The 26860-nt window shown below is 41.7% G+C and overlaps 1 protein-coding gene across 2 annotated transcripts; it reads left to right on the top strand.

Annotated features, from left to right (window-relative positions):
• The first annotated feature begins 471 nt into the window (after nt 1-471).
• fgfr1a (fibroblast growth factor receptor 1a) lies at nt 472-25153 on the top strand. 2 transcript variants are annotated; one of them, XM_023393949.2, is made up of 18 exons: nt 472-1106; nt 5725-5905; nt 11023-11265; nt 11858-11947; nt 12628-12800; nt 14691-14814; nt 15681-15871; nt 16172-16322; nt 19439-19629; nt 20033-20178; nt 20517-20638; nt 21174-21284; nt 22004-22194; nt 22365-22487; nt 22569-22639; nt 22746-22883; nt 23599-23704; nt 23795-25153. In XM_023393949.2, exons 2-18 carry the CDS (start codon nt 5752-5754, stop codon nt 23969-23971), a joined length of 2502 nt encoding a protein of 833 aa, XP_023249717.1. In that variant the 5' UTR covers nt 472-1106; nt 5725-5751; the 3' UTR covers nt 23972-25153. The 2 variants fall into 2 exon arrangements, with proteins under 2 accessions (XP_023249717.1, XP_023249718.1); XM_023393950.2 differs by lacking the exon at nt 16172-16322 and adding an exon at nt 17107-17251 and having other exon boundaries at nt 473-1106.
• Nucleotides 25154-26860: the final 1707 nt, after the last annotated feature.

The raw sequence follows: 26860 nt of genomic DNA, 5'->3' as shown, positions 1-26860 counted from the left end.
TGAATAAAACAAAATCAACTTTTATGTGGCAACAGTTTGTCTGAATGAAGTAACAAAATACAGGTAAATGTTTGCTGTCCATTTGGTTTAATGCATATAATCAATCAGAGGATCCTCCCGACTGTAACACTCCCTGGCCCTCTTCCCTTTAATCTTTGCTAAATACCTTATGTTTAAAAAGACGTGTTTTACCATTACAGGTGGCACTGGAGTGCAGAATGGGAGCTAAATATGACCTGGGTCCTGTCAAAGCAGAAATAATCACTCTGCTGGGTAATGTATGTATGTAACTCTATTTACTTCAGTCCAGTTAAGTTATCCAACCAACTGATGTTGGTTGTGTCAAGCACCTAGTTTGCTGGGTGTGCTCATGTTGGCTTTTATTTTATAATTAGAGACCGGAAGTTGTCCAAGTCACCCTCTCTGTCTTGATGGCGGTCCGGAGGATGCGCATAGTCTCAGATTTAAGGGGGGAGGTTTGGAGCAGCTCGGACTCTCGTTGTTTAACAGCATTTCTCTGCCAGGAATGGTCAAAATACTTTCTAAGATTCACTCAAGAGCCTCTCCTCTGTGAGAATATAGCCGTGAACGACAACTCGTTTTCGGGTATCCTGTTAGAGTGAGTTGAACAACTTTAAGACACAGTTTTCAGAGGTGAGGAGACTTAATTTCATCGCGAGCGGAACGTTTTGGGATAAAGGGACTACCAAAACCACCGCACGGGCTGCACTCGCGTAGTTTCTTCGGATCTGTTGAGGTTAGCTTGATACGGCAGAAGAAGCTCGTCGCAAAGGAAATCAGACCCCGGCGTTTCAATTTGAAAATTGACAAAACTTCACAGTATTTAAGAAGTTTTTTTTTTTATCAGCTCCGTTGATCAGTTCGGGGTTTTGCGGACTGGGGCACGTTCTTTTCTTCTGCGGCTCAAGTTTGGCAGAAATATGCGCAAACTTGTTAGCTAAACGCTGATAGCGCGGAGTGAGTGAGCTTCACACGTTTGAGTCTGGATTTACTGTTTTTCGGGACATTTTTCTGCATCCACTTTCAGCTCAGCAGCCTTCCTCATCGGACCCACACTGGCTGTTTCGCAGCCCCCCGCCAGTGAGGTGAGCTGGACTCTTTATTATTCCCCCTCTCTTTGATTTTGCTTCACTTTGCTGTTTATTGACGTGCTTCAGCGGTTTGCTCATGTTCCCCATTGTAGTGATTTTATTGTACTGAAGAACTTCTTGGGAGGGACATCATCAAAAAGCTGTGGCTCTTAAATTGATCGGCAGGTATTTCATAGCTCACATTCAACCACCTGTTTTACTTTAAAATGTTTAGTGCTCTGGTAATGAGTAAAATGTAGAAAACGTCTGTTTACGTACATATTTTGTTTTCTTGACGGTATGTTTCATGCGTTGTAAAACTTCAGTCTCCTCCATGCTTGAAAATAAAAGGGTACGAATGGTAACGTTAAAGCTCGAGGCCCAAATGTTGCCTGTAGTCCTAAAAGCTGCTTTGGTTTTGTATCTGAAGTCACAACAGGCGCCTGTATTCAGATTAGATAATTTCCGTGAGTAAATACCACCCACATCAAGGCTGAAACCTAGAGAGCAGCTGTTTTAAACATGCATTTGATGGCTTTTTATACAATGGAGTTTTTTCTTCATGGATCCATAGTATTTTTCTGAACTTCTTGTCTTGTGTTGTAAATCTGCAGCAGTGTTATCATTTGTGTTGTGTCTCTGCTTGATCCTGGTCCTTATCTTTAGCAGGTCCCCATTTGTGTCACAGGCTCATGACCCCAAAACATAACCTGTAAAGTTCACATTCACAACATTTTTTTCTTCAAATCATTGGATACATGCTTATTAAGAAATATAGAGAAGTAAGTTGTATTAAATTCTTCATTACTACATCTGTCATGAAGTCTGGGTCTGGATGGGGCAAACTGATGTTATGTAAAGCTCAAAATGTCATGTTATAAAGGGAGACGGAGAAGATGGATGGTTTAGAAAAACAGCATGTCCAAAGGGAGTTCACCAGAGAGAAAAAAGTTTTCTCTTTAACCATATAATGGGAAGTAAAGGAATAGTCCTGCCCTTTAATTTACTAGGCTGCTCCCCTGGTACAGAATTATTGTCACTTGAGCTGTATGATTGTGTTAAGAATAACTAACTCCATCAAAAACTCTTGTTTTTTGTGAGTGTGAAATTTAAGTAGACTGAAGTCACTCATGGCTCCGATTGATATTGTAGTTTTCTACATGTTGAGGATGTGATTTGATTTGGTGTGTGTCTAAAAATAATTCAATATTCTGTGCATGTGAGTAACATCTCCAAATTTACATACACACTTATATGTGCTGAACCTGCTGAGTAGCACTTAGGATTCAAGTGTCAACCAAATGGAATAGTGTCAGATGGCTTGACATTAATTGCCTTTACATTTGAGTGTAATCTCATGACACCTTATCTCCCTCCATGGCACGCTGGTGGCGAAGCACTAATTCAGATTGCGAGGCTGCAAAGAAAAAAAAACAGAAGTGTCTGTTTTTGTGAAAACAGTAGCCTTAGGGAAATGGTCTGATGCTCTTATGTCTGCTGAACTGCAGCCGTGTGCAGACAGGCCTGTTGCTGGCAGGGAGTGCAGACTTAGCCGGGACAGGGGCTACAGAATTTGGGAGCTGAGGAATTTTATGCATGGATGGCAGTGAACAGTAATTATGGTGCAGGCCATGTTGTGGGTTAGGCCTGTAACCTTTGTCTTTGTATAATGAGAGGAGCTAAATGTGTCTTGCATGTTCTAATCTGTTTAGTTTAACCCCATTTATTTGCCAGAATTTCAGAGAAATGTTTTCCTCTCTCTCAACAGGATTTTATCAAAAGTGATTTTGTACAGATTTTCTAATGCAACAAAATTCTACCAGAAAATGTGAGTTTCCCAGCTAGAAAGTTTAGTTCCTGAGCCGACACTATTAATATCTAAGGAACATTATGGAATATTTCTTACTTTTTAAAATTAATTTATTTCTGGATCCAATATGTTTTATACATTTGTTGCAAGATTTGTTTCTGAAAAACACTAGCAACAAAAAACTGAGATGGTGTTTTCCTGCCTCTTTAACATTGATTTAGGGAAGTATTTGTAATTAAGATACCTCTCTTTATGCCAGAAAAGGTACTGAACGTGGGAAACAAGAAGGTTGCACATTAAAAGGAGTAATGTTACATGAAATTTATGGACAGATGTTGGTCTTTATTTCAGTTTGAATCTCCCACTGCTGGAGAGTTTAGACTTTCACTGTCAAATTATGTTCGAAGTGAATCATTTTAAACACCTGAACCATTGAATGAGTAGTAGCTGCACAATAGTGACAGTAGAGGACTGTAATATTGCAGATTTCACAGGTGTGAGAAGTGTCAATGTGTATTTTTTTCTCCATTTAGTCCCTTGTGTCATAACTGTGAATTAAAATGTGTCCTCTGTGATTTGGCTGGATTAAAAAAAAAAAAAGGATAAGGAAAATTAGGTTTCACATTGTTCTGTCCAAATAATGTATCACCTGCTGTATGTATTTAAAAACACATAATAAAATGCAGATTATTATTTGGCAGGGATCCTTCACATTTGGTTATTGAATTCTTCAAAAAAGTAGTTAATTTTACTACTGAATAAGAAATATAAAACAGCAGTAGGTAGAAAGTAACAGTGAATTTTGATCAGTAAATGTCAATGGAAATTACATAGTTATACAAAGTTACTACGGCCTGACAGATATTGAGGCGAACACCAATATGAATACAAAAATAGGATATACAGTCTGGACTTTTGGACCTCACAATTGAGACCAAGAAACATATTTTACAGTTAGAAAAAACTATGTAATGGTTACAATGTTTCTAAATGACTACGATTTCTTCTTATTTATTGGCCTTTTGTATACCAGTATTGATATATGAACAGTAAGATAATATCAGCTTATGTATTGGCCTGGCTGATTTCAGTTCAGTTTTAATAGTAACCATCAATAAAAACTACAATAAAAAATAAATTAGACTGACAAAATGGAGTCAAATATACTCAAAAATGCAGATTATATTTTTTTATGTAGTGCCATTACTTTTATCTGATACTAGTGTCTATGATGAAAGGAAATTGGCCAATAATATCAGCCTGCCATGGTGTGGGTCCCTTTCTCTTCAGACCTACTCACAAGCTCAAGACGAACATGCTCTGTGTGCTTAGTAAGACATACTCTATGTTTAACCCATGCTCCCTTGGGAGCAGAGTATGACAAAGCGTTGTGTCATACTTTGAAGACGCTACTTCCTCCTCTTTCAATTATTGACGGTTGTTGTAGTGACAAGGGCCCGGGGAACGTGTTCGGCTGCTCTTTGCGGTTCCTTCTGTCTGGCTGCAGAAGCACTTTCTTGGAGCCCTCCCAAACACTGACTCACTGCATACAAAGCTGCGATGACCAAGCTTCTTTATCCCCCTCGGACCCCCCTGACCCAGCTCAGCTGCTGGAACACTAGACCATTCTTGGAAAGTGAAATTGAATTGGTTTTCAGGAGAACACAATGACTGTTTCAGTGATGAACGCTCACACAAGCGATTACCTCTTAAAGGAAACCACAGCTGCATCTGAACATGACTTTGTGTGAAAATGTAAACCGAGTTGGGGTTTCTTTGACCCAGATGTGACGCTTGTGTTGTTATTTTACAGAACGGACTTGAGTGGATATTATGGATTCATTCAGGACTCCACTGATTTTTTAAAACCTTGATTGATGAACCCTGAGTTCTCAAGCTTGAATTAAGAAGAGTAAAGAAACCCTAAAAACAGCATTTGTTTGACACCTCTTGACAACTCGTGGGAGCAAATGGTTGCAGGGGGGTCATTTTAGGCTTGGGGACCAAAACCAACTGTTAGGTGATAGATCTCTCAGCGTGGAAATGATGGCCTGGCGGTCTCTCTCTACAAGGGTGTCACGTAACAGGCTGTAGTTTTTTTGGCCTTAAACAAATTCTTCCAGGGGGGTTATGGGGGTTAGGGGCAAGTGTTAATCTCTGTGGCCAGATGCTACAGAGGTGATGATGCGAGCAGATGTGCATGTGAGGGTCACCCACTGCACTGTGCCCCGTTGTGGAGGGCACTGTACATCCTTCAACTCCGACAGTGGTGCGGCAGCAAAAACAGAAACTTGATATGGCATTGTCTGAGTGTGATGACAGACTTTGGGTTGAAACTTTAATAGTTGTTGTGAAGTTTTGAAAACAAAATGTTTCATTCCTAAGAACTGAGCAAGACGTATCCATTCCTTGTTTGCCCGAGCTATCAGAGCGACTCGGCGCTCTGTAGTTGCTTATCAGTGTTTTTGTACAAGCAGCCCTAAATGCTGAAGTACCTACCTTGAACCTTTGTAGACATACAGAATATTCTCTTCTTCTTCGACAAGCGCAAAATTTCCTTGTTACATTAAACGTAGATTGTGAGCTGATCTTTTTCTAATGGCAAAGAATTTATCATTTTGGTTTGTTTTAGTTTTTAATTGACCTAGTTTCTCTCTTGCATGTCAAAGTTTATTTTCCTCTAGCATAGTCCAAAAGTTTCTGTCTCTTCTCTTGTTCCCTTGAATAGATTTTGACGTATTGTTTTTCTTACTGAAAACAGACTTATAAAGATATGTTGTCATGCATTCATTTGTTTTTATTTATTTTTTTGCTTGTTTTTAGTTGAGCGCTGTGAATGACCCACTGCTGATGCCCCAAAGGTCTGAATGGAGTTCCAGTCGCAGAAAAGCCAGCAGTTGTAGCTCCCTCAGCAGGATGCTGATGAGGCAAAGTGTACTTCTGTTACTGGCTTTATTCGCCCAAGTTTTAAGGACCCAGTGCCGGTCATTCAACGCTGATGAAGGTAAGATGGCTTGATAACTTGAAGCTACTCAGACTTAATTTTGCACACTGCCTTTTTCCCAGTTCTGGTTGAACTAATGAACTTAGTAAGGCTAATTTATCTTGACCCTTTCCTTGAAAAACAGTCCATTGATAATCAAAGCTTTGTTCTTGGTGCAGGAATGTAATCCTAACACACTCCAGGCTTTGGTGAAGTCTGTCCTTTGTAGCGTCACTGTTCCCCCACCACCCCCATTTGCCTGAGTCTGTTGTTGAGTAGACTGAACTGCGTCAGATGTAGCTCAACTCTGTTTCTGATGATTAGTAACACTTTTCCTGCCTAAGGGAACCACTTAACTAACCCTAACCCTAACCCATACCCCTGAGCTTACTAGAAATAGATTCCTAAGAAATCTTACTGACAGGACTTCTGGTCTAATTCTTTCTGTTGTTCTTCTTCTTCTTTAAACTGGACAATACAACTTAAAGATTTTCTGTAAAGAATTTAGCCTTGTTTGGCTGCTATACAAGTTCAGTTCTGAAAAGGGGAAAGAGGCACTGAAATTGAATCCTTAAAAATGTGTCTCTTGGATACAGTCCAGCAGTGTAATAGCTGCCTGGACTTGTGGGTAGGTGGGTTTGGATGTTTACACTCTGCAGTCGGAAGTGGGGAGCAGCAAAAGAATATGATAAAGCTCAGCATTATAATTAGAGTAATTAAGCAAGAGGGTCTCTCTTGGGCAGTAAGCCCTAAAATAAACTTGGTGCGGCTGTGTTTAAGCCAACAGTGCAACAGGGAGGAGAAAATGACTCCCATCTGTAGCCCAAGGGCAGCCCCACTACCTAGCAGTCCCTGCTTCTCTCTTCCTTTGTAATGAAAAGGTATTTGTTGTCACTGAGAGAGGAGCTAACTGCCAGGGAAACTATAAATTAGCCTGGTTTTTGAAAAAAAAAAAAGAAAGAAGATGCTACTCTGAGCCCCCCCTTATCCTCAAGGATAGGGTTTCTGAGGAGAATGTTTGTCTTCTAAGGTGAGCCATAAATTTCCACCAGGGTGGGGGAAGTCTGATGCATTTACACTCCACCCAGTTCTTAATCACCAAATGGCCAGGTACTATCTATGCGCCTCTGTGCTTGTCCTCCTGCTCCCCCACTGACTTTAGCTTGGGAATGCTTCACTTTCCCCCCGCTTCCCTGCTGGGTGACGGATGGCTTCAGCTGTCGACAAACAATCACAGCAGAAGCATTTGGTTGCATTCCTTTTTGTCTTGGGTGAGGAAACAAAATAGTTATATGGAAATGGCCATGTTTTATGCGTGCTTCATTGTTTGTCTTGGGGGGGGGGGTTTGTTGTGTGCTGTTCACATAAGAAAAGAATATTCTCTGAACAAATTCAGTTCATTGAATTACTTCAGAGGCCACATGGACAGCCATTCAAATGATTACAGCCCCTTTAACTTTTTCTAAGTGCGAGTATTCAGAGAAACATGACTTTGGTTTTGTTGTGAAATCATCGTTTTAGGGTTTGTCTATATTTTTCAGTCCTGACTGTAAATGTCAGGGAGTTATTTATGTGTAGCTCCCAGTTGATTTCTTTGACTCGATGCTCTGCTGTCAGAGTAGAAGAGCCACTAACCCTTTAGTGGAGAGCTCTTCAGATGTCGAGCTGCCACAGTCCTGAGAAAGACTCTTTTCAGACAGAAATGGGGGCCCAGTGGAGCACAGCTTTGCTGACTCTGAGAGCAGATGAAACAAGTGAATTTAAGGATTAACACCAGATTAATGTAACTTTTTTCCTGTCCGCAGTAATTACCATTCAATCTGTCAGTGACATTATATTGTGATATTGTAATTTTATTGTGATATTTATTCACTTTTCACTTTTGTTTTTCATTAATCGTAAACCAATTTCAGTGTTTTATGCTTGAGTATGAACCCAGGCTGGCTGGGAGACAACTTCAAAAATAGACATGAGAAAAATAATTCAGGATTCAGGATTCAACATTGAGGCACAAAACTTATAATTTTAATCGTGTTTTATGAATAAAACTTTTATACACAATGGGAGCTACAATTTAAAGGTATAAAGAGAAAATAACAATAGAGACATGGTTAACATTATCGCCACATAAGATTTTTCATGTGTTATGTGCCAACATGGGTTTTTTAAGTGTAATGGATTACTTAAGACTGTATAGCTACATGTCCATTTTTATAGGATTTTTGAAACAGTGTGAACTTGTGAGACTCTGGTGGCAGAGCCAAAACTGCAATAGAGCAAATGGAAGAAATAAAACTGATCAACGTAGTTTTATTTGTTTAAGATGTCCTGGTTTTACTGTGTTTGTCCATTAAAGACATAATGTAAGTCTAAATGTAGCTGAACTCATTTGAATGACAGTGGAGCAGCTTTGCACTGCATAGTAATCCTTGTAGCTCCCAAGTGTTAATCCATGCTGATTGCCAGCAGCTCATTTAGGAATGAAAAGGTCCTCCACTGGAGCACTGGAGGGACACTCGTTCGGTGAATTTTTTTTTTTGGGGCTTGTTAATAGGCATTGTCCTATTCGTTTGCTTCCTGCCAGTCCTGCCTTTTGTCTCTTATCAATCCCCTCTCCACGTCACCCACCCTTTCACTCTGGTGCAGTCGAATCAGCAGAGGAAACTCGCCACAGCCATTTTCTCTGTGTGCCACAGCAGAGCCTCAACCAGCTTGACTTTACTGCATTCAACCATCACTCCAGTGAGAGCAGGAAATCCCAGAAGTCATTCACGCAGCATATTGCTTCCTATCTTGTAGCCAGAGAAGGTTCCATAGACTGGCGCCAACTCTTCCTTTTTAGCTGGTCTTGCATTTACAGACTAGTGAGCTTTTTTTCCTCCTTAGTTAAAAACCTCTCCATGCTTTGGTCTTCACCAAAATTCCTTTCATGATTCATCTAATTAGGCTGATTTTAAATGATGTCAATCAATTTGTCCAAATGGTTGGAAGAACACATGAGAGACCATTCCAGATGGGTTGCTTTCTGAAAATATGGTTCTTAATCCATTTTAATCCAATCATAGCAGCAGGAGGATTAACTGAGATGAAACATCCTCAAATTCAAAGGAAATGCTGGAAAGTTGGCCTCTAGCTCCACGTGAGGAGTTGAAAATAAACCCACTTGGAGTGCATAAAGTGTGTTGCAATTTGTTTTCTTCACTGAGTTAGTCAGAAAAATGTTAGCTCTATGTGTTAGTTTGATTTGACCATACTGTGTTATATCTTACTCCAGTTTTAAGTAGGTTGTCACAGAAGCTCAAATGGTCCTGACTGGCCTACAATAAAGCAACAAGCAAATTTTACAGCTTTTATGGGCGTTTTATGATGTCTGCAGCCAGATTAACAGCTGGGATGTTGACACAGCCTTATCAGTGGCATCTCCATTTAGAGGGCAGGGACAGAAACATACTGGCCGGGCCCCACACAGCGCGGAGACCTTGTGTTTAAGGCTGTGTCCAGGTTGGATAGCTGTAGCCCATCACTAAATGCCTCTTCTGCTTTCCCCCCTTAAGTTTTGTTTTTGAGGAGAAAGTTGATCCTACCCCCTGGCCCCCTTTCCTTCTGGGATTAAGAGCCTGTCAGACATATGTGATCCAGGAAATACCTTTACTAGGCCCAAGTGGGGTCACCATAGCAACTGGCACTAGAACCTGCCGCTGCAGGCCCTCTCTCGCTTGCTCCTGTGCACATGCTCACTGGCTCGCTCTCCCTGCTCCCTCTTCCCCTTTATTGTTTGGTGGCCTTTGTTGTGATGGTGGGAGGGATTAGTCAGGTTTGCTGGTGTTGTCCTGAGATTTTGCTACATAGATGTGCTTCCTGTTGTGAGGAAGTGCGTTTACAAACACACTGTGTGCTTTGAGAATGTTTCAGAATAATCTGGTTTTGAGGGATTGCTCACCACTATGGCATTTGATTATACTGTTCAGCTTTTCTTGCTATAGTGCTGAAAGGACTGTGAAGGAAATGGGACAGGAGGATGAGTGTAATTACAGATTTTGTATTCAAGTGCTGCAACAGAGGATTACTTTGGAGATGCAGCCTTGCTAAAACAACAGAAGTATGTCAAAGCTGAAATGACTAGTCGATTAATCATTTACTCTGTCAACATAAATGAATCAGAAGGTATTTTTTATAATTGATTAATAATTTGAGTAATTTTTTTCAAGCGAAAATCCAAACCTACTTTGGTTTTTATGTCATTAACTGAAAATCTTTGGGTTTGGTCTGTTGGTTGGATTAAATAAGACATTTGAATGTCTTGAGACATCTTGAACTACAGGAAATTGTGTTTGTTTTTTTAAAACTGTTTCCTGAAAAATGAATAGACAAAACAATATTTAGAGATGAGAAAATAATCATCAGAATTAATTACTTGCCCTCAGGATGTTATTTCACTTAATCAGAACAGCGCACCTCCTGTACCTTGTTGGCATGGAAGTGTGATCCTGGAGCAAGAATGTCAAGCAGCTTGGCGAGTGACGATCTTTACCTTTTTGTAACTAGACAAACGACACCATTGTGATGGACAACGTGTCAGCATAATTGGGTTACCCCCTCCCCCTTGCAGACTATGTAGACATTTAGAACACGGGGGCTCAGGTGTCTTGCTCCATGACGCCTCCCTTCTCTTCATTCCTCTAATTGAATTTCACCTTCCTTTTGCCAAGTAGCTCCTTGCCTTCCTGACGATAAGGCCTTGACTAATTTGGGATGCGATTTAATTTTTGGGAGAGGTTAGACAGGCGGTGTGCCAGGAAGAAATCAGGGAATCTCTTTTCTGCTGTATGTATGGTATGCTGTTTCATGATACTTCATGATTGAAGTAGTTTTTGATGTGTTAACAGGACAGATACAGCCCTGTTCTGTGTGTGAGCACACACTGAATATTGTAGACACTCCTGTCAGGAACTATGTATTCAGTCAGAGATATGATGCAGCAATAACCCTGTTGGTTTTGCTATTGTGAATGACATACAGTATGCATCACAGTTTGTACCAAAGCTTTAACTTTTTTAGTATTCAGGAAGTGTTTATAATATTGTTAAAAAGCCTACTGAGGTGGTGAAGTAGAACCCTGTGCTATGTTTCCCTTGAAGTCTCTGTGGAAACGCAAGTAGACCAGTTCACGCTCTATCTTGGGGATCGCCTGGATCTGAGTTGCTTTGCCAAGGACTCCCTCCACGCTGTCAACTGGACCAAAGACCATGTGACTGTTGTAGATGGAGAACACACACGCATCCGCAATGGCCAGCTGGAGATCGAGGCTGTGGAGCTGACGGACTCTGGTCTGTACACATGCACCACCTTCGGCAACCACAGCTTCTACTTCAACGTCACAGGTAAAGTTATGGAAAGTGCGTAGATAAGTTTGAGCAGCCTTTGTATTTTTTCTTCTGTTATCCTTTTTGTCTTAGTGTATATAAATGCCTGCAGTCAAGAAATGGCATCATGATGTTGCCATCAAAAGAAAATTACCATTAAAGGGATTGAAAATGTAAATTAATCAGGATTTGTCACTAAAGCATTGGATGTTGACCTTTTTTTTTTTTAAGGCCAAGATTAACACACTCGGTCAGCATCACCTTCATTAGACTATTCCAATTTTCAAGTTAAGATCTAATCATTAAAATAATCCCTTAAGACTTGATTTGTAACAAGTACAAAGAGTGTATCACAACTAGTAGAAATTCTGTGCATATCACTTGAACGTACTGTACATACTGACCCTTGTTTTAAGTGTAGACAGACATTCTCAAAGACTGTCCATAACTGAGGGGAAAAAATTACTAAAATGTTGCTTCTTGGCTACAAATGTAGTTTCTTTTCTTTTTTTTTTTTTTACACTTCTTAAAAATGATGCATTACTCATAAAATACTGTGAGGATCAGTATGAATTGTCTTTGGCCTCACAGTTACTTTCTATTTCACCAGTTGACACCCTGGCCTCATCTGAGGATGAGGATGAAGATGAAGAATCTTCATCAGAGGAATCCAAACTGTTGGGCAGTCAAAAACTGATTCGTAAGTGTGCTGATCTCTTCAAGTTACTAATGCTTATTAGTAACGCTACTGCAACAAATGGTCATTACTCATTTGCCCAAAGCCACGGGGTGATGAGTAACAGTCATGAATGGTCAGTGATTTGAAAGCGCTATGATTCGATTATTGGTCTGTCGTGTGCATGTGGGTCACATTTTGGTGAATGATTTCGCTGTGAATCAGAGGGTTTTCACTACCTCAGTGATGGTTTTAACATGAGGAATGTCACTGCGGTGACTAACAGTGGTTAACCTTGCATGGCTTCCAATTTGTCTATAGAGCAATTAAGACGCTCAGACTTCATCATCTGGCTACTACTGCCCACAAAGAATCCAGCGGCCACCAAGCGTGGCAGGCATGCCGACCTTGAGTTTGTACTCTCACTCCCAGAGCCTTATCTCCCCCTGAAATTTATACAATATGACTTTACTTAACTGAGACTATTTTGAAGCCACAGCATCTAAAAAAGGGAGTTTCTTTTCATTTTGAGAAACTTGAGGTTTTTAACCTATGACTATAATTTAGAAATCATTCTTTCGGTGAACATGATTTATGTAATGTCCTCTATAAAAATAGTTTGAGTTCGATAATACAGCTATAAAACATTGAAATTGTTTTTGTTTTTCATCTGCTATGTTTTCTTTTTTTGTGTCATTCTTTAGCCATGGCCCCACAATGGGCTAATCCAGAGAAAATGGAGAAAAAGCTTCACGCTGTCCCAGCCAGTAAGACTGTGAAGTTTCGATGCCAGGCTACCGGCAATCCAACTCCCACCCTGAAATGGTACAAGAATGGCAAAGAGTTCAAGAGAGACCATCGCATTGGAGGCTTCAAGGTTAATAATAATGTTTAGGATATTTGTTCCCCTCAGCTTCTTCTAAGTGACACTACACCCTCCTTAGCATTTCTCATTGAATCACTCCAAACTCATTCACCACGAGTGGAGATGTGTCAGTGATCTCATCTCTACATTAGATCACCACCCACTCCCCTGGAGTAAGAAATGCTGCCTGCAAGTGAAAAGCAGAGGCAAGTTTCATATTTGACCTGAGAAACAATGCAAGATGAAACCCCATACCACAAAAAGGAATAACACCTCCAGGTGGACAATCCTAGCCTCCGTTTGGGTGAAGGACAACATTGGCTGTCCTCATTCTGGGTATCAGTGCATCGTCTTTTCTGTAATTAGATCCATGCAGCAGTAAATTTACCACGATACCCGCTGTGTCTGTGATATATGACATGTGGTGCGATTACACTGTTTGTCAGCATCTTGATCGGCATCGTCCCATTTCCAGGCAGGCGGTATTCAGAGGTGACGCTAAGCACTGATGAGGGTGTAATAGGTGATAAGGCAGTTTACACCAGTCTCTAGATTTACTCAGCAGAGGTGTGGCAGGTGAGGTGTGTGGACTGGATTTGTTGATATCGCCATCATTTACTGTAAATGGTCTCATGAGCCCCGAGAGGTCAACATACTTAATGCGTTTTTAAGATAATTTCCTATTGGGCACAAGGAAGTCATTGTATTAATCCACAACATTAACAAATAACACCGTACGTATTAGGAGGCTGTAGATGCTTTATGTACCTTAATATTGACATGTCTGTGACTGGCTGTATTCAGTGGCAGTGGCCTCACAGGTGTGGGATGTGTGCATGTTCACAGAGACTAGGAAACAACCTTCCCCACATCTGCTCTTCCCATCAAGGTGTAGGCTAGTCCAGCCTTGTCTTGTGCTTCCCCAGCCTATCTCCCTTCCCAGCTGGGACACATTTAGGAGTTTCCTCTCAGCTGCCTGCTCCCCTCTCTCCCCAAGCCCCCCCACCCAGCCAGGCAGCACACTTAACCACCTGGCTGCTGCTTTTTTAGTCGAGGTGCAAAGGTCTGCATCAGCGGCTGGGGACGTCTGTCATCCCTCCCACACTCTTGCTTTTATGGCCAGGCTTCTATTGTTCATATAGTCTGCATGGAGACGTGCAGGAGGGAGGGAGTAATGTGGACCACATGTATATGAAGCCAAGCACAACACATCTGGCAGCAGGCAGCTGGACTCCCTCATCACGTTTTTAGCTAAGTGAGGGAAACCGTATGGCTCAGTCTGTGTATATGCATGTTTGATGTTGCCATTGCCTTAGAGGTTCCCTGGTTAATCACACACTGCCGGTCTTGGCAGATTTATGGAAGAAAAATTATAACATGTCTTGGAAAAAAGAGCCAGACATCAGTTGGCGCTAATAAGACAGGTTGGGGCAGATGTGTACAAAACATGTACCCATTTTCCTGTGGTCTTTGTTAGGTAGGACAAAGATCTGTTGTTTAAAACATTGGGTGGTGACATAGGAAGAGAGAGTAGTGTGTTATTTTCTTGTCATCACATCACACATCATTGACCTTGTTAGCTGTTACTTTCAAATGAACATAATTTGAATTATGGCAATTTATATTGGGAGAAAACATTTTAGCTTTGAATTCAAGATGTGAAAGTACAATTCATTAGAGCTTTTCAGGGTTATGTGCCTTATTCTTAACATTTTTATAGTGACAGGAACTACAATGATCTGTCCTAAGACTTTTCTTTTATTTCAGTAAAAAAATCCATACAACAAATGTCACTATGAGCAGAAGTTCTGTCGGGACTGTGAGATGTGTCTTTGTGTTTATCAAGTACCGTTCTATACGCCAACCACTGTAACTGTAACTGTCTTTTTCACAAACCTTTAGGTCCGTGACCATGTGTGGACCATCATCATGGAGTCTGTAGTTCCCTCTGACAAGGGAAACTATACCTGTGTGGTGGAAAACCAGTACGGCAGCATCAATCACACCTACCAGCTAGATGTAGTCGGTAAGTATAACTTGAATTATGTTAATGCTTTATAATTTGCCAAGAAATCTTGATTATGGTTTGATTATTTGTTGAATATTCATAACAAATGTCTCGCACCAGTACACCCTATTAACCGATTGAATGTGATTGCTAAGGAATTCAGTATAGCCTTTGCATAGAGTTAATTAAGCCTTTTTACTTGTGGCTGTAGTAATGGATCCATGGTGAGGAGAGAGGTGATTACTCCTCTAGGATGTGCCCTGTGACTCGCTCTAACACCACTGGTTCTATAAATCACAATCCTACTTCCTCTGTCACTGTTGTCCCCTGAGCTCTGCCTGACCTCAGCAGAAGTCTAGAGCCTGATGAACAGTGAGATCGCTTCAGTGAGGGGAGAGTTTTGTCACAAGTGCTTACTAAGTCCCCACGGATGTCTTGTTTGAAACTCAGCCAGATTCTTGGCTCATAAGTTTACTTTGGAGAGTTATCAGTCATCAAAATGGAGCCGCGGGAACATTTCATTTCACAGTAACAGCTCCAGATGAGATACTTAACTCGCTTGCCCATCTATTTTGGCCAGCTCTTAAAAATTACACAAGCAGCATACAGCTGCTTCAAGTCTCCATATGAGAAATTATAATCTGTAACTTGTGAAATTACACAGTATCAAATCAAATTATACAGGCGACCTTGTTTGCCATCAGGTCCGGCCATTTCCAGCAACAAAGTGCAGACGTGACGGAGGTTTTATTTGTGTTTGACAATCAGTCAGCCGTGTGCACTTTTGAATTATTGCACGTGTTTGTCTTTGCCATTACACATTTGCTTCACCGCTCACCAAACTTCAAAACTAACACTTGTGTGTCTTTTTGGTTGTGTTGCAGAGCGCTCTCCCCACAGGCCAATCCTGCAGGCTGGCCTGCCAGCTAATCGCACCGTCGCGGTGGGCAGCGATGTGGAGTTTGAGTGCAAGGTCTTCAGCGACCCTCAGCCCCACATCCAGTGGCTGAAGCATATCGAGGTCAACGGGAGCCGCGTTGGTCCTGATGGTTTACCGTATGTCCGCGTCCTCAAGGTAGGAGCACGCTCTGACCAATCCTGCCGTGCATAGCCCAACTCTGCATGTGTTGCTGCGATAGTTGTTTGTAATGCAGTAGAACATAGTGATACATATTAGTTTATTTTTTCCCATTGCTATGTGACTTCTTCTCTTATATGCCCAGTATTGTCTGTGAAAGTAGTCCAAATGCATCTTGCAAATAATTTGAACTTAATTTTGCCATTTTTACTCTGAAATAACTGACACAAACCGATCAAATATCCTGTGTCTGCTACTTGTTTGTCTGTGCTGCACATGACTTGTTTTTATTTCCAGCATTCTGGGGTCAATAGCTCGGACGCTCAGGTGCTGACCCTCTACAATGTGACTGAGGAGGAGAGCGGAGAGTATATATGTAAAGTGTCCAATTATATAGGAGAGGCCAATCAGTCGGCCTGGCTGACTGTCACCAGAAATGAGCCCACAGGTAACCACCACGCAGCAGCACAGGGACGACACAGTGGAGGCGCTTCTGGGACCACCTGGAAAAACTAGGGCCGTTTAACTCAAGACAACCTCAGCTGTTTCTCTCCTCCCTCCCTTCGTTTCTCCCTCCCTCTCTCCTGCCTCAGCGCTCCTGACTGTAAATGACGCTATGGAAAATTCCCAGCAGAACAGTTGAAAGTGTTCAGTCTCAGGTTTATGTTGGACCCACTCTCATTCCTGCCCCATGCCTGTGCTGTGCCCTCCTAATAAGGGCCTCCCTTGCCATCTTCTTCTATTACTCTCGCTCCCTTGCCCTTCAAAGTCCTCCGTGTACAACTCGCAGGCTCTCTCTCTCTCTCTCTCATTTGTTTTTTCCAGCTGTCCTCCTCCTGCTTACCTATGTTTCACAGACCTCCTGGTGTTTGTCTTATGCTCACATAGTTGGCAAAAGTGTGAGTGCGAGTTTGAGTGTGCCCTGTTCTGCTGCGGAGTTTTCCATGTTGCCCATCTCTTGCATGTAGAGATGAGACTGAGGTTTTGATGTGGTGATGGGGCGGACCAGTGTCCAGGTTCAGCAGTGCAGACTTAACCTAACCAGCTCCTCCACTAACAGATTCCTGACAGAGTCCTCTGCAGGGGCTCTCTGTGGTACCTTTTGGGCAGATGGTGTTGGATCGAGGAGGAGAACGCTCCTCCATCCCCTTTCTCTATCACAATCCCTTACTCATGGTTCCCTTTCCTCTCTTGGGCCTCTTGTTGGGTCTGCTTCCTTTGTTATTTTCTAGACCGCTGGCCTTAACACCACGGACAAGGAAATGGAAGTCCTCCAACTGAGAAATGTGTCTTTTGATGACGCTGGGGAGTATACCTGCTTGGCGGGCAATTCTATCGGGTTCTCTCATCACTCTGCATGGTTGACCGTTTTTGAAGGTATCAGTAGTTCTGTCTCTTTCCTGTGTTTTCTTCCTTTCCCTTTTCCAACTCCAGCCTGGCTGTCCACCTTCACATTTGCCAGAATGAGGTCTTTTCTGACTTCAGTTCTGTTAGAAAATGTGAGAGGAAGCCAGGGCCAGCTACAATTACTAAACCTCCCCCTCTCCCTGTGCTCAGCATGGCTCCTGCTCCATCTAAAGTCTCTAGATGGAAGAGTATGGTCCATGCTCTGCTGTTTCTTAAATTGGATCAGAGAATGCCAAACAACCCGTGAGCTCTCTCCTACCTGGTCTCAACATGTAAAAACACGCCAGTATTATTTTAAAAACAAGCTCAGAGAGACATGTAGTTAATGGTCTCAGCCAGGTAGAACCTCGCATTTACAGAAAGGTTGTTTGGCAACTCTGATCAGATTTCACTTTGAACTCTTCACCATTCTGCTCTTTAATTGGTGTTTGCATTTGATTTGGTGTAAAGCTGATTTCCTTTGACAAGTGCTACAAATGACATGTACTCCTGATGTCATTTCCTGCTGTGAGCGCAGCGGCTGGCTTTGATAATTGGCTTGCTGTAGTGGATGTGTCTCATTCCTGAGGGTTGGAATGGGCATTTGTCCAATTATCATGCTGCTTGTCAGTCAGCCTCTTCACACAAGTGCAGCTCACTTGTGTTGCTGGTGTTGGTTTGGGGTGTAATGGCACACTTAAGTCAGTATGGGACCCCTTGGTTTGGGATGCAGTGTTCAATATGTAGTACCCCCAGTGCAAATGAGTAGTATGTGATAATCTCCCACCATCATAGGACAACAAAATGCAGTTTTCAGTGGTAATACTTTCTGCATTTGGAGATTTATTATGAGTGCATTTTAATTTAAATACAAAACCAAGCATTAAAGTCAAGTTCTGAAAAAGCACCACAATGCTAAATTTACATCCAATACTCAACAAAGCTCTTTCCTTAAATAAATAAAGTAATGCATTGAAACAAACACCATTATTCAAGTTAATGAGTTCATAAGTCATTTATATTTATTCATTCAGAAGTGGTTTTAGCTTTGCACCAGACAGGAATGACTGATAGCAGTTGTATTTATGTTTAAAAGACAGTTCAACATTATACTACATTTGTTTTTTAAGAACAAAGAAAAAATACAACTAACTGCATCATTTAAGATTTAAGGCCAGTGGTAAACTTATGAATGAACAAGAAATTAATCCAGAACTGTGTCTGTGACAAGTAGCTCCTGCACACAAAGCCCCATCCCAAGACAAGGTTTGCCCCAAACTCTCTATTTCACTAAAATAAGGAGTCCATTACACCCCTAGTGTTGGTATGAATAAACGTTGGTGTTTTCACTAAATGGGAGGAAAAAAACAAGATCTGAATTGAACAGCTTCTCTTTTAGTACTATTACTTTTTTTTTTTTTTTTTTGCAATTTAGCACATAAATGTTTTTTTTCGTTGTTTGTATTACCAGCACCAACACACAACTCTTTGAAGAATACATTACAAAGGGAGGAAGAATTTGACCTATGAAGCAATTAAACTAGTATATTGAGCTCATGCTTTGTGATATGCTGTTTTTAGACACACATGTAGACATGAAATGTAAATTAGTCTATTTGATGAAGTAGAGATGATTTGCAGTGTCAAAATATTGTGTGTGAAGTGTTGATAGCCTGTATAAAAAATCAGATCCTTTGCACACTGTTTCACTCTTTTATATACATATACATACATACATACATACATACATATATATGTATACGTCCATTACTGAGTACACAAACACATAAAATATATTTGTGTTTGTATTAAAACATTGATATATCTGAATCAAACACTGTTAGATTGCATAACATAGAATCTGGGTGTTTTGGGTTCGTCCCAACTATGACTATGACCACTTCAAACTCTGAAGAATGTAGAGTGAAGCCTTGTGCTCACGGAGTTTGCATCCCATAGGTGTCTGTGTCAAAGGCTCTGGTTTTTAGACATGGCAAACTGTATGTGTGTGCCTGTGTGTGTTTGTGTGGGCCATTTGTTTTTAAGTGTGTTGCTATGTACTCGAAAGCATGGGTATGTTTGGTGTGCGCATTGTGTTTGTACAGTCAATTCATTCATGACAGCTGACCCCACCCCTCCCTGCCCCCTGTCACCTTACGCCCCCCCCCCTCCACCTAGCTGTCACACACTACCCTCCGGCGAGCCACACCTACCTGGAGGTGGTCATCTACTGCGTGGGCTTCTTTTTCATCGCCGTCATGATTGCCATCGCAGTTATCGTAAAGATTCGCACCTCCTCAAAGAAGAGTGACTTCAACAGTCAGCTGGCTGTCCACAAGCTGGCCAAAAGCATCCCCCTGCGCAGACAGGTAACAGAAAGTAGATAGGGGGTTTGGATTATTTATACTTTTCACCTCTTCTTTCGGCCACTTGCTCAGATTTTTATAAATTCAAAGCTTTATAATGTGTTTGACTTGTTTGACTCATGTGCACACCATCACAACAGCTAATCTTGATGCTGTCATAAAACTAAAAGCATGCACTTATAGAACTTTCAGGTTCACTGTAGATCCTTGAGGTCTTGTACATCAGGTAAGTATAAGTATTCAAGGAATGCTTAGACTCCACAGGCATGGGACATCTGAGTGTTGTGGGTGGTTTTTACCTGGTCTTAAATAGGAATTTAGTTTTCACCTTCGTCTGCTAAATCAGCTCCTGCGACTGGTGTCTGTTTCATTATGAGGGGAGTAATGTCAGTGTTCTTTACCTCAGGTGTCTGTGGACTCGAGCTCCTCCATCCACTCTGGAGTGATGCTGGTTCGCCCCTCCCGCCTCTCTTCTAGCGGATCTCCGATGCTGTCGGGGGTCTCTGAGTATGAACTACCACAAGATCCTCGATGGGAGCTCTCCCGGGGCAGGTATGTCCTGGAAAAACTCTTCAGAATGGGCAACAACAGCCTAGAGGCTAGACAAGTGACCTTCTGAATGGAAAGTTAGTGGATTGCAATAGTCATTTTGTTGGGACTGAAACCAGCTACACAAGGAAAGTTTCTCTCACTCTTCGTCAAAAGGAGAATGTTAAGGTGCCACTATGCAAGGCACTGAAACTGTTAGGAAGACATGGTTGAATTGAACTTAAATTTGAAATCAACTTTAAAATGAAAGTCCAAAGTTTATTGCGCTCACATAATTCAGATTTGGAGTTGAACTCCACTGATTGTTAATGACTGTGTCATGTGTTTTCTCCCCCTCACAGACTTGTTCTCGGGAAGCCGCTGGGTGAAGGCTGCTTTGGTCAGGTGGTGATGGGAGAGGCGCTGGGTCTCGACAAAGAGAAGCCAAACCGTGTGACCAAGGTGGCAGTCAAAATGTTGAAATGTAAGTTAGCCATTCATTTTAAAAGTTCTCAGTCATGTGAGAGGTACAGTAGGTTTGGATCGATGGGAACCGAAAGTTATGAGATCTGCTGGAATAAGTTGTGGATTCGCAGAGAGGAAAGCTCTTCAGAATATAGTAATAGATTTAACAGAAGCCTCAAGTCCAGGCTCCAGGGACGAGAAAACTTCTGACACCAAAACTGTGATGAACAGATACTAAGAGACATCTGCCATTGGATCCCAGCCACCATGCAAATGGGAGAGCAGAGTAAAAATTTATGAGAACCCTTGACATCCCATATAAAACAGTGTTCATTAAACTGTACAGAGGAGTGAGGACGTAGGGAAAGAAGCATTTACTGTGTTGTGCTTTAAGTGCCTTTCCCCAGGGAGTATTCTCCAAGACAAACGGCAGCCTAACTGCAGTGTTTGTGTATATGCTTTGCAAGGTGATTATTGTGAGGCCTTTTTGGGCCTTTGCACCAACAGAACATCAACTAATTACCCTAATATCATTTATTTCCCTCTCCTTCCAGCTGATGCCACAGAGAAAGACCTGTCAGACCTGATTTCAGAGATGGAGATGATGAAGATCATCGGGAAGCACAAGAACATCATTAATCTGCTGGGAGCCTGCACACAGGATGGTAGGGCCAGACAGACAGGGGCCTGCTCAGGCCAACACGCACTTTTGTCCCTGAGACAACAGTGTTGCAGTGAGGCTTACTTTGAAAGATGTGTAGAACAGCATGAATAAGTGATTCTGACACTAGCTTCCGAGCTCACAGTTTGAATCAACCACAGCTGCCGCCATTTCTCTCCAATCATCCCTGACGAAAAGCTAAAAGAAAACTAACCTCTGATGACCCTGTGGTGCACATCGCCCTGTTGCCTTTACACTGACACGCAAAGCTCTTTGTTCTCTCCACTTTATTTACCAACTGATGCAACTTTGAAATGTACCTTGAGTTTGCATTTATATGTTGAAGTATTCGTTACGTCTTCCAGTGAGTGCAGGTTATGTGCATTGGTTATAACCAAATGATTTAAACCATTGACTGGATTGGAATCAAATTTTTGCACATTCTTTCTCACAAAATGGAAATCCCATTCATTCTGATGACCTTGTTACCTTTACCTTTGAACTAACATCAGGCATTTTCTTTCAGTTTTTGAATAAGTATCTCTTGATGTGCTGTAAGTGCACGTTGCTTTTGGTGCAGAATTAGGCTCCCAGCACAAGGCCTGTTGCCTTTTCCTTAGTGCTGCTGTCATTACTGTTCTATGAAATAATTAAGATGCCTCATTTTACAGTGTTACATGACATGAAATTATTTATTCTAATATTGTTTTCAATTGTTTCTAGGTCCTCTGTACGTGATAGTAGAGTATGCATCCAAGGGAAACTTGCGGGAGTACTTGAGAGCTCGGCGCCCCCCTGGCATGGAATACTGCTACAACCCAGACCAGGTTCCCGTGGAGAACATGTCCATCAAAGACCTGGTGTCCTGTGCTTACCAAGTGGCCCGAGGCATGGAGTATTTGGCCTCCAAAAAGGTAACCACAACATCCAACCTGCCAGTCACAGAATCAATTGGAGCAGCACCTCTCTGTGAAAAATACGTATGAGTTTGGACCCATTCTGGACAGATAAGACTTTGTATTTAAGACACTGATTCCTAGGATGTTGGTTCAGTCTTAGTAATGTCTGGTTTTTATTTGTGCAGTGCATCCACAGAGATCTTGCTGCTCGCAATGTTTTGGTAACAGAGGACAACGTGATGAAAATAGCTGACTTCGGCCTGGCAAGAGATATCCACCACATTGATTACTATAAGAAGACCACCAATGTGAGTACTCTTATCATTAGTTTATTCACAAATGTGAAAACATAGTGCAGATAGCCGTAACATGCACACCTTTTCCCACAGGGTCGTTTACCAGTCAAGTGGATGGCTCCCGAGGCTCTGTTTGACCGGATATACACACACCAAAGTGATGTGTGAGTATCACATGCCGTTACTTTTCCAATTCCTTCTTGATGGAATTAGAGGAAATCATTTGGGCATGCAGAAAGCCAAGACGCTTATGTCTGTTTCTGTCTGCAGCTGGTCGTTTGGGGTGCTGCTTTGGGAGATCTTCACCCTGGGAGGCTCTCCGTATCCTGGCGTCCCGGTGGAAGAGCTGTTCAAGCTGCTGAAGGAAGGTCACCGTATGGACAAGCCCTCAACATGCACGCATGAGCTGTAAGGAAACACTATGCACCTAAAATCAAACATGATGCCCGTTCTTCAGACTCTTTTCCTGCTTTTAACATCTCTTCCCTTGCAGTTCTGGTATTTAGTAGAATTACTGAATCACACGGCCAAAAAAAATTGTACTGTTTTGAAAAAAGCTTTTTAACTAGTCTTAACTAGAACTTTCAAACCCACATCTACTAAAAGAAGTAGAGGCACTTTTATTCTCTGATTTGCAGTCCAATTAGACTGGGAAGTAAGGGACAAAAGTTGCATATTAAACATTAAGTTCAGTTTGTAAAAGTTAATTTGGTTGTGCACACACACCCTGAAAAGATATGTCCCTTTAAACAGTCGTTTTGAAAGTAACAGAAGATCTGTGAGGCTTTTAAATAGAAGCAAAGTTCAGTCACTGCTGCAATGCAACAGTTTGCATTAATATTAACATTACCCTCTTTCTTGTTTATCAGCCAATTTAAAATTCCAGGTGCTTGGCAACGTAATGATGATCCCTACCATTGTTTGTGTGATGACCAATAAAATGAAGGTGGAGTGAGCTACGACTGGAACATATTGTTCAGCTTTGTTTTTGTCACCTTCCAGTTACAGGTTGATGGGAGGTTTTTGACCAGACATCACAAGAATGTAACATTCTTTGACATAAGATTTGTTTGTTCTTTAAAGAAATTGATGTTCAGAGATTAAAATGTCTTGATTTCTGCAGGTATATGATGATGAGGGACTGCTGGCATGCTGTGCCCTCTCAGAGACCCACATTCAAACAGCTGGTAGAGGATCTAGATCGCTGTCTGGCCATGACATCCAACCAGGTCAGTTCTCTCTTTACCATGCACAGATGCAGCAGAAATGTCTGTTGTGGGAGTAAAATGTTGATTTCTTTTTTCTCCTTGTGCCTACAGGAGTATTTGGAGCTCTCAGTGCCTCTGGACCAATATTCCCCCAGCTACCCCGACACCCGCAGCTCCACCTGTTCCTCCGGCGAGGACTCGGTCTTCTCCCACGATGCTGGAGCCGAGGAGCCCTGCCTGCCAAAGTTCCCTCCCCACTCCAACGGGGCAGCCATTAAGAAACGCTGATACCTCATCTCTCCATTCAGACAAACGTTGACATTTCCTCTGCTCCCTGCCTCATGGGGTTGGACTCTTCCCCATATTCCCAGAGATGAAGCTAAAACAAAACAGAAAAAAACACTGGTGCTCTGTGAGAAAGGAGGAGCTCGGAAACACCATTTAGAACTTGTTGGATCACACGGACTGAAGAGTGCAGCGGTTTTCCTGGTTCTTGGTGGTGACGATGTTTATGGGGCACTTTGTATTAACAGGAGTGGCAGTTTGTCACAGTGTCAGAAAAAAAGAGCAGACTCCAACTCTTCTCTCCACTCTGGGCGTTCCACTGGTCGGAAGGATGGAAAGGACTAACTGTGTCAGGTTTTTGTTGTTTTTTTTTTTTCCCACCAAGCTCGTTTCATCAGTAGTGAAGGACGACATTCTGCTCTTCAGACCAAATCCAGAGAAAATATTACCAAGGGACATAAAGCACCGTGGTTCACTGCATCATTCACTCTTTTCTTGTAAATACAGTTAGAAAATTATAAATATGAATATATATTTACACTGTACTCTTTATTTTTATTACCATAATTGATTTATTTTCTTTTGTACAAGGATGCTTTTGTTTGATTCATTTTTGAATATAGTCAGTAGGGGCTGTTGTTACATGAGAATATCTTAAAATTGCTGAGGATTACATGGCCAGTTTTTTTTCCTGTGATTCCCCTAAATTTACTGCATAATCATCAATGAAAAAAATATATATATTGGTTTTCTATTTTTTAACTGTAAGTGCTTTTCATGACACAACCTGCAATACAGTGTAACTCAGTGTTTGGGGTTTTTCTCCATGAAAAGATTTATGAAAATGTGTGCGTGTATGTGTGTGCGACTGTCTGTGTGTATGTTGGGTTTGTGCGGAAGAAATTTTTATCTCGTCTCATTCAAGATTGTTCATTTACTTCAAGGATGGTCACAACTGTAAATATTCCTGGTTGTACACCATGCTTGTTAAAACCCGGAGTAATTTGCTTCAGTCAACATCATGCACTTCCACTGTGCATGCCCTCCATGTGAGGAACTTACCTTCTACTGTAAATGCTTTAACAGGAGTTACATTTGCTGCCATATAACTTCTGATGAAGGGTTGCAGAACACGTATGTCATCGTAAAAGGATTACATTAAATAAAATGCTATTGAAAAACAAACCACCCAAAGCTTTCAGAGTTTGAACTCAACTCCATAAACGGGTCTATAAATATCGAGATTTTCATGTTTGTGATGTAAATCATGTTTACAGAGATGGAACGATGGCCACTTCAATCTCCCACCCATTTAACACGGGTTGCTGGGGGCTGATTAGATATGATAATGTGCTGCTGACATCAGAAGAAATGTTGGCGAGCGCAGAGAGCCACAGCCGGCAGTAAACATATAATTTATGGCCTATGTGAATGGCTTGGCAAGTGCCGGTGCTACACTTCCATCCATCAGCCACACCAACCTTGATGCCCGTGTCTGGCTCTGGCTTCCTGCCATTGGCTGATGCATCACCTGGATTGCAGTCTCCATGCAACAGGCTAAAATCAGCAGCACAGCGCGACTGGCTCTCGACCCTTTTTAAAAGCCGGCTCTTACATCTCGGGTCAATGCAGTTAGCCCTCTGAGCGTACTGTCTTACAGCAGAGGGGGAAACTTTTTAGTTAGTAATAGAGAACACATCCTTGTCACTTTTATCCCAAAGGTTATATGAATCATACTGCTGGGATTTGTAAATAAACACCAACATGCTGTATGCTCATCGTGGATACAAGGTCATGTCTGTCTCACTGAGAACAGTCACCTCCAGTTTTCCACACACACTGCCAGGATTCAAACAAACATATGACCTTATTGTTTTTGGGAGAAATATCATCCACTCCTGGAAACGGGGAGCAATAAAAGGTATCGTGTGTGCGCCGTGGTTGAGGTGATGATGAAGAGCTCTATTTAAGAATAGAAAGGACAGGAGAGGCCTTGCTTTATAACCTGCTAATGGTGCAGAGCAAGGAGCAGAGGTGCCATTAGGTGGAGGGTATTATCACTTCTGACAGATGGCACAGGAAGAGTTTGGTGGGGCAAAGTTCATCGGCTGTCGTCCAGTATAGCAACTGTGCGCTGCTGATGGCTCTGGTTCATGAACTCAAGTCAGTGTGTCTTTATTTTTGCTCCGATTGGGACACACAGGGGAAGGCGTTTATTGTTAGCAGCTACGATTGGGAAATGTGACAGTATCTAATGAATGTTTTGTAAACACTGAGATGAAACAAGAAGGGAGTGCTATGTCCTGTTTTGTTTTCTCTGAGAAATTACTATCTGATGACTGATTGGGGGAATGTAAATTGATTTGGGAATACTGGAATTTCAGTCATCACAGCATCACCCAGCTGTAACTGGTATGTTAAAGCACCAGCAACACCCTTGGTCAATTGTGGTCAACCTAACACACACTGTGCCATTATACCAGCTACTTATTTTAAAGACATTTTAGGAAATTATAATGTAAGAAACCAAAGTGATTAAATCTGTCCATTGTGCTTAATCGCAGGATGCATGACGCACATTTAAAAAGTGCAGCTGTTCCTTGCAGCATCGGTTGAAAACCACCAATGAACGAAAGCTTTGTTTTGAAATGGCAGCAGGACCTCGATGTGAAAGCAGATATAATTTTATGGGCTAATGTCTGGAAAAAAAAAGAACACAAAATGGGTGTGCATGAAAAAAGGAACTGTGCAATATTTGGGCTACTAATGCATCATTACGACACCTTCCGTAAGAATGCAACAGATGTTATATTGCAGGAAGATGGACATAGAGATTTTTTTTTTCAATTAACTAAAATAAAACCTTTTTTTCCATCTGAAACTGAACTATTT

Source organism: Seriola lalandi, unplaced genomic scaffold (assembly GCF_002814215.2).
Source record: "Seriola lalandi dorsalis isolate HSWRI2012SDOR001 ecotype SW California unplaced genomic scaffold, Sedor1 jcf7180002054945, whole genome shotgun sequence".
Taxonomy (NCBI): Eukaryota; Metazoa; Chordata; class Actinopteri; order Carangiformes; family Carangidae; genus Seriola; species Seriola lalandi.
This window is presented reverse-complemented; position numbering and strand designations above follow the sequence as displayed.

Bases quoted from the DNA above. Each gene is read 5' to 3' on its own strand.
- fgfr1a (XM_023393949.2), top strand. From the start codon at position 5,752: ATGCCCCAAAGGTCTGAATGGAGTTCCAGTCGCAGAAAAGCCAGCAGT. The intron at 11,266-11,857 runs GTAAAGTTATGG...CTATTTCACCAG, and splicing joins CTTCTACTTCAACGTCACAG to TTGACACCCTGGCCTCATCT. The intron at 15,872-16,171 runs GTAGGAGCACGC...TTTTATTTCCAG, and splicing joins CGTATGTCCGCGTCCTCAAG to CATTCTGGGGTCAATAGCTC.